General features: G+C 37.6%; 1 protein-coding gene across 2 annotated transcripts in view; it reads left to right on the forward strand.

The window, feature by feature from the left end:
• LOC133122581 (carnitine O-palmitoyltransferase 1, liver isoform-like) overlaps nt 1-4,511 on the forward strand; it is a 38,237-nt gene extending 33,726 nt beyond the window's left edge. For both annotated transcript variants that reach the window (XM_061232623.1, XM_061232624.1), the window contains exon 19: nt 1,393-4,511. In XM_061232623.1, the coding sequence (XP_061088607.1) occupies nt 1,393-1,497 (105 nt within the window). In that variant the 3' untranslated portion in view covers nt 1,498-4,511. The remainder of the gene's footprint in view (nt 1-1,392) is intronic.
• The last annotated feature ends 11,984 nt before the right edge of the window (nt 4,512-16,495 follow it).

The following is a 16,495-nucleotide window of genomic DNA, read 5'->3' on the forward strand; positions in this document are numbered from 1 at the left end:
TTGAACAAACTAAATATTTTACCAAGTTAAAGGTTCTCCGGTAATAAACCATATGATTTCCATTTACCGATCCCCAGCCCTCTGCAATTACAGTAAGATACAGTAAACTACATAAGACATTGTGTTTGTACAGTATCTTGAAGTTAAATGTTAACAATGTATAGCTTTTAATAATATTATAATAGCTAATATTAGCTAGCTAGTATGGGTCAGTTCATGTTGTCCTGCTTACAGTAGGCTAATAATTAAGAGGCTAGATGCGGTCCTCAAAATATCAGAGTACTGTCACTCTACCATACAACTCTCTGTTTGCTACTGATTGGATACTGTCTCAGTGCTGGGCGGGACTTCTGTAATTTCTAGGGTGGCCTTCTCGTGACGACCAATATTTACTCCGCAAGTTTACTGTAAATGGGCAACACTATTTTAAAAGAGTATTTAAATCTACTGTCCACTAAACAGTCCTGAACAGGTCTGTTCGGCATTTTGAGGAGATCTTCAAGGATGGACACATTCAGACTACAATAAATGACTTCATGCTTCAAATGTCAGAATTATTTTTGAGAACACAACTAGTTAACAAGCTAAGAAATATGAGGACCAGCTATCTATGTATAAAGGAGACTTCAGCTTGGTATTGGCAATCTATCTTTAACTATATTCTAATTTAGTGGTGTTGTAGATTTGCCGGTTGGTGCTGATTGTACTAGCCTAGCTTACAGGTGTATGATGACAGGTAGTGGTATATTTATAGAAATTAACTGGTGAGTTAATTGTTCTGGGGCTCGGAAGCTCCTTCACTGTGCTGGTCAATCTGAAATTTCCATTATACTTGTAGTGTTTGTATGGTAACTCAATAAAAGCCACATGAAGATGAATGTTTAATACAGATTTTAATATTCCATTTAATGGAGTTCCGTGGAGATATCGACCGAAGGCAAGAATGCACTTTACATTCATCAAACAAATTTTATTTGCTTGATTTGTTTGATAAGGGCATGACTTGACAGTATTGCTAAAGAATACAATTTCAGAATCCAGTGTTGTTGGAGTGTTGTTATTTTTTATCTTTTTATATCAAAGTTGGCAAAGGTAGTCCCTGAAGGGAGGTGTATCTTTTATGTAATATTGGAAGAATACCTCACCACTGATGTGACTTTTGAACACACACATGAATAGTGGAGCATCATAGTACAATGAAAACATTCCAATAAATACTGCATTCAAATGTTTATTCTGTTTTAAAGAGTGTATTTTCATGTCACATGCAGAGTTGAGAGTTCTCATTAACAAAGAATTTATACCCGAACTGCCAGTAGATGTGTGTATTTTACAGTTCTAATCAGTGTAATTTAAATTGTCTCTAAGCTTTACCCTTGTTCCCCCCATCAGGACTCTCACAGGTATGGTGCTCAGATCAGACAGGCTCTACTGGACTTGCTGCGACTGGGAGAACCAGGCAGAACAGGAAATACACAGGCCAAGAAAGACCTGTAGACACGCTGGGAGGTGGAGCATGGAAAGTGAACTGGGGAAACGGGGTAGGGAAATGGTTAGAAAAGACTGCAGCACAAATGAAGTGAATGAAGGGGATGGGGTGAGGCACAAAAAGCAAACTCTTCTCTGTGAAATGTGATATGGATCTTCAGAACGATAAATGGAAAAAGAAGCTAGAGTTTGATGGAACCAAAAGCGAAAAGGTTCTTGAAGGTTTTTTGATGAGATTTAGTAGGAAGGAAAGCAAAAGGGAAGCATGTAGATTTGCCTCTTACCATTTCAAGGTGAATGTTCTCAAAAATGTTCAGTTATTGGCCATAACATTTGGAAAGCAGTTCAATGGAAAACGCAGACCAAAACCTCTTGCTATATCTAAGGCATTCTGGTGAATTTGAGCACTTAAGTCATATCAAAGTATGACTAGAAAGTGTTCAAATTTATACTTAATTATGTTAATGATTTTGTAACATATTCCATATTTATACATTTTCATGTTTTTGCTTGCAATGCTGCAAAAATTATATACAGTGCAGTATTTGGACAGTGGTACAATTTATTATTTTGTCTCTGTACTCCCGCACATTGGATTTGAAATTAAACTATGAATATGAGGTCAGAGTGCAGTCTTTCACCTGTAATTTGAGGGTTTTTACATCCCGAAAGGTCAGTGGTTTGATCCCCGGTGTAGCCACAATAGCATCTACACAGCCATTGGGCACTTGAGCGAGGCCCTTAACCCTGCATTGCACCAGGGGAGGATTGTCTCCTGCTTAGTCTAATCAACTGTAAATCGCTTCGGATAAAGGCGTCAGCCAAATGACATGTAATGTAATATTAGTTGGTCCATGTAGGAATTACCTCCTTTTTAAATACATAGTCCCTCACTTTTGGTCCCCTAAAATAATTGCACAGTTCCCTTCTCAGCTGTTTTTTGACTGCTCAAGTGTATTCAATCGCTTCCGTAGTAAAGGTGCCAATGAAAGTCTTATACAACTCTGCTGATAAATGCCAATAACAGACTCCAAAGGCAATCAAAAGCCTAGAATTAAGACTAGATACTGAAAGTTTTCTTATACATCACTATGGAAGTGATTGAATACACCTGACCTAATCAGAAATGGCTAAGAAGCCTACTATTCAATTACTTTTGGTCCCCTAAAATGGACTTAGGATGCAATTCCTACTGAGCCAAAAGAGCAGAAATTGTACCACTGTCCAAATTCTTTCGGACTGCAGTGTATACCATTTAAATTGCAAGTTGAGATTTCAAATTACTAAAAATGTGTATAATGCTAAGCAGCTCAATTAAGTATGGAATAGTACAGTACGATGTGTGTGCTGTATTCGTTTTTCTGTGTTTCTATTATACACACTGACACATTGCTTACTAGACTGTACTGTATCAAATGTGGCTATCAGTGTAACTTGTGTGATGGTACTGTCATGTAAAATGCCACCAGAGAACACCAGAGCATGAATGTGTTGCACTGTATTGAATCTGGAGCAAATGTAATGAAATGGCCTGGTCTGTACAACCCTCTGATAGCTCACGAAAAGGCACATTATGAGCTACAGTAAGTGGCACATATATATTCCTAGATAGCCTGCTGTTCAGAACAGATTTTGAACAGAAAATAGGTGTGCTATTTGATACAGGGTTATTTTTCACATTTCCTAAGCATTGCCGTATTTGCTTTTCATGCTCCGTTATTATGTTAACCCTTAAGTATATACAGTTGTGCTCAAATGAATAGCAATGCGTTAAAAGTATTTTTTTAATAGCTTTTAGTTCAATATTTCAAATGTAGTGGAAACTATACACATTCAATTCCAAATCAAAGCATTAGCAAATGTTATCAAGTCTGTGTTATTCTTTTACAGGAAGCAAAGAAAAGGAATATTAATCTGTTAAAAAGAAAAATGGCAGTGTCAACTTTTTTCTTCAAACTCTCTTCAAACTGTATAAATCATTTTTCAAGATTTAACTTGAAGTAACTTAAATTGCTGAACTAATGTTTAGTTGCATAACCATTGTTTTTGATAACTGCTGCGCTTTTGTGTTGCATTGAGTCAACCAACTTCTGGCACCTAGAAACAGGTATTTCAGCCCAGGATGAATGAACTACATTCCACAGTTCCTGTGAATTTTTAGGTTTTGCTTCAGAAACTGCATTTTTAATGTCACCCCACAAGTTTTCAATGGGTTTGAGGTCGGGGGTTGAGCTGGCCGTTGCCTCAATCCTTTTTGTCTGGAACCAAGATGTTGCTCCCTTACTCGTGTGTTTGAGGTCGTTGTCTTGTTGCAACACCCATTTCAGGGGCATTTCCTCTTCGGCATACGGCAACATAATCTCTTCAAGTATTTTGATGTATTCAAACTGATCCATGATCCCTGGTATACGAAACCCAACACCGTAGTATGAAAAACATCTCCATACCATGTTTTTTGCACCACCTAGTCTGACGTACTGTCGACGACCACTAGACCCAAAAATAACTATTTTACTCATCAGTCCGCAGAATGTTACGCCATTTCTCTTTGGGCCAATCGATGTGTTCCTTGGCAAATTTTAACCGATTCTGCACATGCCATTTTTTCAACAATGGTGCTTTACGGGGACTTCCTGCTGATAGCTTAGCTTCAATCAAACATCTTCTGACTGTAACAGCACTTACAGGTAATTGTAGATCACTTTGATCTTTCTGGAGCTGATGAATGGCTGAATCTTTGCCAGTCTGACTATTATTTGATCCCTTTTAACAGTAGTTGCTTGTTTTCTTCCGCGTGTTTTGGGTTTTTGTTGCCATTTGGGATCATTTTAGCTGAGCATCCTATAATTTGCTGCACTTCTTTATATGTTTTCCCCTCTCCAATCAAGTTTTTAATTACGTTGTTCCTCCAAACAATGTTTGGAACAGCCCATTTTACTTATCAGTTCAGAAGGAAATATATTTTATAACAATGTGTGAAACATTTGCTTCCCTTCTTCCTTAATAAAGGACGATTAATGACACCTGTTTTTTCACATGAATGAATTCTCTAATTAAACTCAAATTATTTCAATGAATGAGTCAATGACTCAGAACAAGCAGCATGCGTCATGACAGTTCGGTCTGTTGTTTTTCTATCACACTACTACATCTACAAGTAAAGTATTTGCCATGCAGAAATATTACTACTACTAATAACTGGTTCATCAGGTTACTGATGTTGTACTGCGATTTTCTTGAACACAACTGTAATTGCAGGCTTGCGCTTGTGAACAAGTCCAGCCCCATGCTTTTATTTCAATTTAGAACATTAACAGTAAAACCTCAGAGATGGAAACCCTTCCAGATTGGGGGTGATGTGGAATTCTAAGCTTATTTAAAATCATATATTGATTTTATTGACTTTGTATTACTGTCTCATTTTGTCCATTAAAAGCAAGTGGTGAAACTTAATATAAAGGGGGATGTCATAAGATTTTTTTTTGACAGCTTTCTGTTGCAACATTATAACAGGTTTATTGCTATCCCCTGCTAGCAAAACATTAAAACTAAGATGATGTAATGAACAAGGCAATATTTGCTGATTACAGAGAAACCAAAAACTTTTCAACAAGAAAAGCACCAAACAGCCAGTTTCTTAAACGTGTTCCAACATATAGTTATAGAGGTGTGAGATGTGTATTATTTTTTTAAATCGATTAGAGCTACTCATTAATGTTGAAAAGGCATTCTTGCTTATGTGTTCATAGATTACGCTGCTTCTGTGTCCATACCCTGTTTGACTAGTCAGGTTTGTATTTCTGAGGTTACACTGTACTTGTACTTGTTGTAGTCATCCGTGAATAATCGCAAAATGTCTTCAAAATGTGCATGTGCCATTTACATATTTCCACTAAGGAATTGTGTTTTAGAATAACACATGCCATCAGAATAACTAAATTTGTTATGTATTGGAAGTCCAGTTCATGTTAATTACTGGACCATTGTGAAGCCTGCCAGTTTTGTCCAATCGCAAACAGTACCAGCCTCTATCCAGCAAAATATACATTTTACAATTACATTTAAAAAATTGCCTGTTATGTGTGATTTTAGTAATCAATCATGGCACAAGGGGGAACAGACTGCTTCCATTTACCGCACATTTATGACCCTACAATATAAGGTCTTTAATGTTGACAAAAAAAAAAGTTTCTTTACATTGGGTAACTATCTTGGGATGATGCTGCTTGTGTTTTTTCAGTACAGCTTTGTGTTCATAACTAATAGTATTCGTAATTGTCACCCTAATATGATTTTATTACTTGGCTGTGTTGCCTTGTTCAGAAATCCATGGTTAACAGCTGCTTTTAGTCCTTCCATAATATCACATTTATATGTAAATGGAAACCCAGAGCCATTTAGTTAAAGCAGGGTTGCTTCTATGATAACTTAAAAATTTACACAGGCAAGTAGTTTTTCATGCTTTATTAGTAAGCTTTATTTTCCTACATCTGTAAAGTAGTCTGCTTTATTAAAGATTCCATGGAATTGACCAAAGTCCCAAAAAACTAAAAGAAAATGAATTTCTCCAAAAAACAGGTTCCACAATTATTGGCACCTCTGGTTTTTAATACTTTGTATAAACAGCCCTGACAAAGATGACAGCCGTGAGTCTTTTCCTATAATTTGTGATATGGGTGGAGGGATTTTTGACTGTTCCTCCATGCCAAAATTTTAAGAGTCATTGATATCCTTGGGTTTGCTAGTTTTTGATGGAATTCAAGTCTGGATTCTGAGATGGCCATTGCAAAACATGGATGTTGTTTTTACTGAACTATTCATGTGTGGATTTTTTATACTGGACAATCTGCATACGACCAAGTCCCTAGCAGAGGCAACCAGATTTTCTTGGTACAGTGTCTAAATCATTGTGCGATCGATCTTAAAGGATTAACATGGTGGTTGAATGTGACACTTGCCAGGTGTCTGGCAGGCAATGACGAAACGAATTAATTTTTTATTTTTCCGTCAGAAAATACATTTTAAAATATGTTTTAAAATACATTTAAATAAGCCTACATTTCCCACTCTAAAAGTTCACCCAAACTGGACATGCCATGCCCCAACTTTCCACATGTTATTTACCATGGCTACATCCATGATACGCGCTCATCTTGGGAGACTGCACAAGCTTGCTAACTTAGTGTATCACTTATCAATAGCTAAGGTAAGGACACCAACTCATCCACTGATAATTTTATAATAACTTATGAAATGAAAACTAGCTAGCTAATATTATATAACTTATGAAAGAACTTGCTCGCTAACCTAACGTTAAATTAATATAACCAGAAATAAATGGTCTTAAAGGTACAATAGGTAAGATTGTCTGTTAAAACATTGTTACAAGACCATTGTAAGTCCCTTCCTATCATTGAAAAAGGCTCACTGACATTTTAATTCACACTCTGCCTGTGTGTATAGTCCTTAAATTCAGGTTTAAAAGTTTTGCTTATTATCAAATGAAAGACTACATATCTAGTTATAAAACAATACCAGTTTGTTATCGGTCGCAACAAGCAAATTAGCTATAGTTAGCTGTCAGCTAACTATGGCAGCAGAACTGTATAATAATGATTTAGGTTACGCGTTACATTCATAGACTGTGGGAAGTATAAACAGTGTTGTGGTTTGAGCTTGTCTGTTGTTGCAATTCCTCTCTTGACCGTTAGGAGTCCGAAATGACCTATTGTCACATATTTGCATTGTCTTGCCTGTTGGCCAGCGGTGCAAACCATGGGCCACGTTTTTTTACGGGGTGTGGATAGGGGGTACATTTAACACGCATTCAAACACGCCTCTCCAAAACTAAAGAGCAGACATATTTCATACTTTCTTATTGTGTTTCTCAAATGCCCTCTTGTTCAAATAGCATGTAAAAAACCTAGAAAGTGTGACCATCCTGTTAATCCTTGTTAATCCTTTAAATAGTGCCCCTGGACCAAAACGTCTCCAAAACCTCAATGACCCACCTCCATTATTTGACAGCAGGTTTGGGTGCTTCTCCTTGTATGCATTCCTCTTTTGTCGCCAAACATGTTGATGGGGTTTTAAAACATTCAAATTTGGTTTCATCTGACCATAGCACTTTCTTCTAGTCATAATTCCGATGAGGTTTGGCAAACTCCTGATTCTTGGTTTTGTTTATTGTGCTCAGTAAGGGCTGTCTTTGTGCCACCGTTCCAAAGAATTTGTTTGTTATGGTGGTGCCAATTCTTAAACTGACACTTAGTGAGGGAGGCCATAAGCAACCCATCTTCCTTATCATCCGTGGGAATAATATGCACTTGTCCTCTTCCTGGCAAATTTGCACCATTCCATATGTTATGCCTTTTAATTATTGCCCTTACAGTGCTAATTGTTTAACCATTTGTTTTTCTTGTACACATTACCAAACTTAGGCTTGACAGTTCTTTGCTTGTTACCTCATCTTTATACTCTAGTGAAACATGAAGTAATGGAATGACACGACACAATATAGTTGTTTTAGACAGATTAACTCTATTAAGCAAAGTTTCACTTAGTTTGATTTTACTTACAATAATTGTTAGGGTTGCCAATAATTTTGGCACCTGTTTTTCAGAAAAAATGAGATTACTAAATAAAAACCATTCAATCATGAGTAAATGTAGTGACAAGTATATCGTTTCCCATATGACATCTAGATCATTATCCATGTTTATTATATGCAGCCTTTAAAAAAAAAAATTGTTTTTATTTTTTTATATCTTTTTATTTAGGGTGCCAATAATTCTGGAGGCGTGTGTGTATGTATGTGTGTGTGTATATATATATATATATATATATATATACATACATACACACTCAGTGAGCACTTTATTAGGTATTTATTAGACTTATTTTGTAGACTTATTGGTCTTCTGCTGCTGTAGCCTATCCACTTTAGAGGTTTACCACTGTTGTAATGTGGGGTTATTTGTGTTACCGTCACTGTCCTGTCAGCTTTGACCAGTCTGGTGTTCTCTGACCTCTCATTAACAAGGTGTTTTTGGCCGCAGAACTGCTGTTCAATGGATGTTTTTTGCTTTTCGTACCCAACTCTAGAGGCTGTTGTGCATGGGAATCCCAGGGGATTAGCAGTTTCTGAGATACTCAAACCACCCTGTTTGGCGCCAATAAACATTCCACAGTCAAACAACATTGCATTAACAAGCTGGTGTACAGGTTGACCTAAAAGTGATCACGGAGTGTATATGTACATTTACTTCATTGTATTTGGTCAACCATTCAATACTAGCCATATATACAGTATATTGGTGATAAATGCAGGCAATATGTGCTAATTTAATTCAGGTTTAATTACTCCCGCCTCCCCTTGTTTGCCAAGTAACATAAAAGTCTGGTACAAAACACATAACGTACTGAAACTATGCCACTGTGAACTTGGTCATTTATAGTAGTTGTAAAAGCACTGGATAGTTACTTTTTCCTTGTTCAAACTTGATTAATGCAAGAGGGAAATGTCTGTTATATCTTTAGTGACTGGTGATGCACAACATTTTTCTTAAATTATACACAGCATGGTTGAACTACAGGGCAGTTGTGTTATCACTTCCTGTTTAAGCTATACTATTGCAAGATATTTGCCACCGTTTCTAGAACAACACTTCCAAATTCTGGGTAGCGGGGTAAACTGGGTTTTCACCATAGAAAGGTCAGGTCACTTCACTGCAAAACGGTAAACTCAAAAGTGTGTATACTTGCATTTGTTCTTTGTTAATTTGATATTCTGTATTATGAAATGGACACAAACAATGCAAGCTTCTAGTTGTTAAAGTAATAATAACCAAGCAATTATCTGGGTCTGGAGATATGTAACCAAGTTCTTTCCTTTATGCTACCTCTTTGAGCTGGTTGTACACCAAGCTGACGTCTCTACATGGGACAATAGATTTATGTAATGTAATAAGACCAAGGAAAAATTTGAAATTTTGGGTCTTGTCTGTTTATACTTGTAGAATCCCAATTACTCATTGAGAATCCCCAAACCAATCAGAGATGTGTACATTGTACTGTATATGGACAGAAGCACTCCTATGCATATTTTGTTGGGAGTAACAGTAAAATTTTATGTAAATGTATGGAATCGGACCACACTGGTGCTTTGGTTGGCCCTGTTTGAGGAAACCAAAAACCTGTGTTATATAACATGACACAAAATAAATTATCCAGACAATACTCAGTGACCCAGTGCTTGGCTAGAGAATATATTGACTGTCCTCTCTGTTTATAGTTGACAATCAATCCATCTCTTCTAGTGTTCATTTCTTTATTCATGCGCAAACTCAGTTAGCAGGACCTGCTGGTAATGTACTCATGAATAAGTTTCATGCAAAAATGTTGATTTGTCAACAATTTAGCGTGACATTTAGCGTTGTTCGCTAAGTGAGCTATGGGCAATTCTTTCGTCAGTCCAGCCATCCACAGTATGTCTACTACTGTGAAGAATATCGTTTGATTGTCTGTTTGTTTAACATTCTCCGTCTCTGATATAAATGTATCACTGTCTCCAGGCCAGCTTTCGTACAGTTGTCTGCACTGTAATACCGTTTTCTGCTAGAAACCGTTTTAATCTGCCATTTTTTTTTCCAAGGTAAAAAAGAATTGGAATTTGCTTTTTCAAATAAAGGAAATACAAGATTCTTGTTTTTGGTTATTTCTGTGATTGTTGGATGCTTGTGTACAATGGTGTCTTATCTTCTAGATGGTTTGACAAATGTGCATGAAAATGTGTATATACAATGAATTCATCAAGACCTAAAATGCCAGTGTAAAAATTTCCAATATGTACACCATGAGCCACTAAGCTTCCAGTGTGTAGCTTATCACAGTTAAAGTGTCAAAACCTGTTTTTTTTTTCCATTGACAGCTATAAGACTTCTGCCCAAGATATTAGGCCCAATAAAAACACATGGTGACACTATTCCATATAAAAATATTTTAAATTGCAACGATTCATTGTTCCTTTGCAGCGATTTCAGACTTTCTGCATTGAACAATCACATTAGCAACATCTACAGTGGCTTCAGAGAGTGTTCAGACCCCTTCACTTTTTGCACACTTTGTGTTGTAGATTTAATTTTAAATGTGTAAGAGTCTGAACTGCCATCTTCGTGTCTGTCCACGGATGTTTTATAGGGCCAATGATGGACAGTCAGAGACTTGTCCTGAAGCCACTCCAGCGGTGTCTTCACTGTAGGTTGCATGCACTCTGGAGCAGGTTTTCTTCAAGGGCCTCTCTGCGTTTGGCTGCATTCATCCTTCCCTGAATTCTGACCAGTCTCCCTGTCCCTGCTGCTGAGAAGCACCCCCATAGCATGATGCCATGCTTCACCATAGGCATGGTATTAGCCAGGTGATGAGCAATGCCTAGTGTTTGCTAGACTCTGTTTGGAGTTCTGACCAAATACTTTGTCTGGTCAGAACTGAGAATCCCTCATGCTCTCCAAGTCTTTTAAATGCTGTTTGCTAAGTCCAAGCAGGGCAGTACTGCTGAGATGTTTGCCCTTCTGGCGGGTTCTCTCATCTCTCCGAAGGACTATCCAAAGCTCTGTTAGAGTTGTGTTCTTGGTCACCTCCCTGACCAAGGCCCTTCCTGCCTGGTTACTCTGTTTGTCCGGAAGGCCAACTCTAGAAGGAGTCCTGGTGGTTGCAAACATTCCATTTCACTATTATTGAGGCCACTTTGTTCCTGGGAATACTAAAAGCTTTAGAAATGGTTTAATACCCTTGTCCTGGTCTATGCCTCACCACAATTTTATCCCGGAGGTCTACAGAGTTCCTTGCACTTCCTGGCTTGGTTTTCGTCCTGACATGCAATGGGAATAGTGGGACCTTATCTACACAGGTGTTTTCCTTTCTAGACTGCGTCAAATCAATTCAATTTGCCCAATTAAGGTCTAGACACATCTCAAGGATAATTAAACAAATTAAAGCAAAGGATGCAGCTAACCTCAATTTGGTGTGCCACAGCAAAGGGTCTGAGTACTTATATTAAAAACTGAAATCGCTCATTTACTTATGTTTTCATTTTGTCATTGGTTATTGGGGATGGGCAAAAAAGTTGCACCCACAAAGTGGTCTGAATACTTTCTGAAGCCACTGTATCTATTCCCTAGGGGTCAGCAGTATGTTGAGTACTCTCACAAATCAATCAAATAATAATAGTGCTCTGCTTCGTGTAAAAACTTATAAACTCACATTCATATCATTTTGGTAAATATCAGTGACTAGACTGAGTACACTAGCGATTTTCTGGACAGTGGTCCTTGGTTAAACTATGGCTGACATCTAAATACTGATTGAACACAGAAAATAATTAAAATATTTTACAGAATATGAAACAATGGTTTGTTTTGCCGTTAGTGAGTGACTGTGATTATACCTGCTGAGTTTAGGTGTAGGATATAGGACTTTTAGTTGGTTACGTTGTGAGCTTATTAGATTGCTTATTTCTGTGGTGTCACCGCTTTTATGTTAGTAATATGTAAATCAAGAGTTATTAGTAGGATTTAAAGTTATAGCTAACTAGGCTACGTTTGAACTGAAGTACAGCTGCTGCAACCCAGTCCCACAGAGGACACACAGAGGGTTGCAGCAGCAGTGAAGTTCCCCCCTTAGATTTTTGTTCAGGTGAACCATCCAACCTTTATTGATGAAATCAGAATGTTTGTAAACAAAGGTCGCTAAGATACTTCCGGGTGGCCACTCGACTGAACCAGAGCTGTGTAGAAACAGTTAGCTAGATAACTATGCTGAAATCTTGTGGTGTTTTGGACTGTAATGTCAAATTTAATCAGGCACACTGTGGATTGGGATTTTTCCCCATTCTTAAAAGGGTGGATAACCAAGATCCGATGGTCCGTTTAAAGGGCGATCTCAGGCCGGTGCTTGGCACTGTCAATGATGCTGGGATGATAACTTTACAAAAATGAAACCTTGCCTGTTGTAAATCTAGTTAGCTAGCTTACAAAGATAGCTTAAGGTGTAAAATTTAGTTAGCTATCTAGTTTTGGTGGTATCGTTACAGTAATACGGTTTCCAGTAACGCTAGCTAGTTAGTTTGCACTGGTTATTCATGACTGTTAATGATGTTGGCTGGGTAACGTTAGCTACAATGTTAGGGGGTGCTGAAAGTTAACGTTAACCTCCTAAGACCTGCACTCTTTTTTGGTATGCATTTTTAATTTCTCTTTGCTATTTGGGCTTATTGGGACCTGATAAGTATAAAAACTAAGCACCATCTTTTGACATGATGTAGTTTTTGAGAAAAATGATGTTGGAATTATTTTAATATTCCAACATTGGCTTGGTTGGTTAAATGACACAGAACACTGTCTCCTATTCATATTCCTCTACAGTAGTAGTAGTAGTAGTAGTAGTAGTAGTAGTAGTAGTAGTAGTAGTAGTAGTAGTAGTAGTAGTAGTAGTAGTAGTAGTAGTAGTAGTAGTAGTAGTAGTAGTAGTAGTAGTAGTAGTAGTAGTAGTAGTAGTAGTAGTAGTAGTAGTAGTATGCTGTTGTCACATCACACTGATTTCATCTATATTAAAACTGAGCTTGACTGGGCACCCTCATAATATTTTTTCAGTGGATGCCATGTCACCTAGGCTTAGTTTAACCCCTGTGTTTTACCATAAAAATGAATGGGTTGTTATGGCTACTTGTCCTCCAACACGACATCAAGGAAATTGTCACATTAAGAATGATCAATAACAGAAGAGAATGTTGTTTGGTGGTGGACTAATTTGTTGGACAGTAACACTGTTTACAATGGGTCAAAATATGTTCAAGTGGGGGTGCATTAAGGTTATGTGGGGAGGAGGGCCCGAAAAAGCATGTTGTGCCTAGTGTCATCCGGCCATTTAATCATGCCATAATCACAACAGCTGAATTGCATGACCAATACTGCTCAGGGTCACTGGAAAAATTGGGGCGAAGTCACTCCCACAATTTTAGAAAATATAAATTGTGCTGTTCTGGACCTACCCGCTCCAAATTAAAAGCACATAATCTTCGTTAAGAGAACTGCCCATACCTGGAGGTATTCAAGGAATGTGCACATTAGCTAGCTAGCGATTAATCTGCTGAATGTGACTATAGTTATAGTTAGCTGGTTCCATAGCGAACTCATTTTTAGAAAGGAGGCTATTTGCTCGCTTATTCATTATATAATTTAAACATCATTCTTGCTGTTGAATACTAGACATCGCCTGACTTGCTACGAAAGTGCAGGACACATTGATAGACAATACAACATTGAATGTGAATCCAGTTATGCTGGATAAGGCTCAAGTGCCACAGGTTATCATTGGCCTTTTCACAGAGATAGATGATTGGCTACAAATAGAATTGATTCCAACCATGTTCTATTCCTTTTCTGGAGTAGCCTGGATCAATTTTTTAAAAACAAAAAAAATTTCTAACTGAAAAATGTTATTTGGAAGGACTGAATTTGGGGCATTGAATTTGAATTTTTCATAGCTTTGTTTTTAAAGATTTGCGATGTGAATACAAAAGGGAATAACTATAATATATTAATTTCCACAGTTGAAAAATTCTAATATTTTTAAATAGTAAACTGTTGACCCTTACATTCTTCCGTATTAATAACCCACTTGTATCTAAAAGATGTTTCAATTCCTTTTATCCGTTCTGTATTGATTTGGAAGTTGGGAACCCTTTTATCCAGTAGAGGACAGTAGTGTTCCAATGGTGTATGACAAGTCCATTAAAATAATCCCGTAACAAGTACTGAGATCCCTTCTGCAAAACATTGTACGGCCAACCATAAGTTATACAGGAATAGACATTCATTTTTTTTGGAAGGTTAAGAAAATTGCAGACTTATGGCTAAAGCAATTTCTAGCCATGTTCACCTGGATTTGGGGAATGGGTGAGAAGAGCAAGTCTAGTGAGTAAACAAACAAATATGCTTTGTATTTAGGATAAGTTAACACACCATTCAAGTATGGCCGGCTCATGTGGAGCGGCATAATTGGCTCGCTGCTCCAGAGGGAGGGACTTGGCAGGGTTAGCTGATCGCTGCACAGTAAAGCACCTCGCATACTCAGTGAAATTGACCCTGGTGTCCTAAAAACTATTATACAATGGATCCATTGTCCGGTCCATTGTGTCTATTTGTCAGTTTGCTTTCCAGCTGTGCTAATATCCACAATATATGCACGGCTAAATGGAATGTTCACACATCTTTTAAAATTACTCTGCATTTGTATATCACCGTTATCAATTTATTAATCAAATTTAACGCAACTTAACATTATCATCATCTCGCAGCTAGTGGCCTACCAAAGTGAAGTAAAATAAAATGAGTGTCCTTTGATTTGGTTCCACGAACAACACTTTAGCTTCAGTTTACTCCAATGACCTGCACATTCCCCAGATCTCAATGTCTGTCAGGACAACCTCAGCATTCTCTGCAATTTAGTTTGCTCCTTATGAGTGAGGGGGATTAAAAAATTACTGCAAAGGCTTCTTAACTAGAGTGCCCCATCTTCATCATGTATTTAATCTTAAAGGAATACACCAACATTTTGGGAAATATACCTTTTTTCTGACTTACCCAGACTTCCATCCATCCATTATCTTAACTCGCTTATCCTGAACAGGGTCGCAGGGGGGCTGGAGCCTATCCCAGCATACATTGGGCGAAAGGCGGGAATACACCCTGGACAGGTCACCAGTCTATTGCAGGGCACACACACCATTCACTCACACACTCATACTCACGGCCAATTTAGACTCTCCAATCAGCCTAACCTGCATGTCTTCGGACTGTGGGAGGAAACCGGAGTACCCGAGGGAAACTCATGCAAACACGGGGAGAACATGCAAACTCCACACAGGGAGGCCCCAGCCAACCGGGATTGAAACCCAGGACCTCCTTGCTGTGAGGCAGCAGTGCTACCCACTGCGCCATCTGTGCCCCCCACGAGATATTCACTTTCATTTAAATTTTTGTGCATTCACTGGCTTGGTTTCCATGTTAGCATAACGTGTTAGCTTAGCATAAAGACTTAAAGCCTATAGGAGTCAGTTGCCTACCATACCTGTTTGAAAGGATTTATCACATATATAAGTAAATGGCTTAAGGACACAGTCAATTACTTTTTTATAAGTGTGATATCAATAGAGTTACCATCAGTGGATTTTTTTATTTTTTAACTTTCTAACCACTTCTAATGCATCACTCTCACATACTTCACCAAGGAACATTGAATTACTGTTGTCAAATGTAAAGTTGAAATGATTGTCTTCATCGGTAGGAAGATTAATTTCCTTTGCCTAATTTGGGCCTTAGCAAAATATTCATTAAACTCCTTAACAATTTCCTCTATATTTTCAATAATTGAATTATCACTTTTTACTAAATATGTTGGAAAATCCTTTTTACTACCATTTTTAATCATATCATTAAGCACATTCCAGGTAGCCTTAATATAATTTTTATGACTATAGTAGTCCTCCTTTTCCTTTGTTCGATGTTTGATAAATTCCCTGTAGAACCTATTTTTGTTTTTACAAGCTTTTTTCAACCCTTCAACCCTAAATGTATTTAAAAACGCATCATGTGATTCATTCGTATCCTCTACATAAACCTGCCAATCATGATTCAAATGTTATACCTTAAGCTGCATAATTGCTTTTATTTTTATTGAATTGATTTTATTTTAACCAAATTGTTAGTCTGCCTTTTTTGCAGAATTCCGCTGCTGTGGTAAATACTAGTAATGATAAGAGATAATACGCATATTTGAGCAGTTTTTGTTTAATTGATGTGCTGTGATGGCGGCAGCAGTTACTGGGTCAATGACACGTCTCTCCCCGAAATGCCCTCTGAATGCCAAAGCGGGGCTGTAACGTTGATTACATTCACAAACTTTTGACACGTGACAGTTGATGCTAGAGAAATCGAAAGCAAAAAAGAGC

The sequence above is a fragment of the Conger conger genome, chromosome 2 (assembly GCF_963514075.1).
Source record: "Conger conger chromosome 2, fConCon1.1, whole genome shotgun sequence".
NCBI lineage: Eukaryota > Metazoa > Chordata > Actinopteri > Anguilliformes > Congridae > Conger > Conger conger.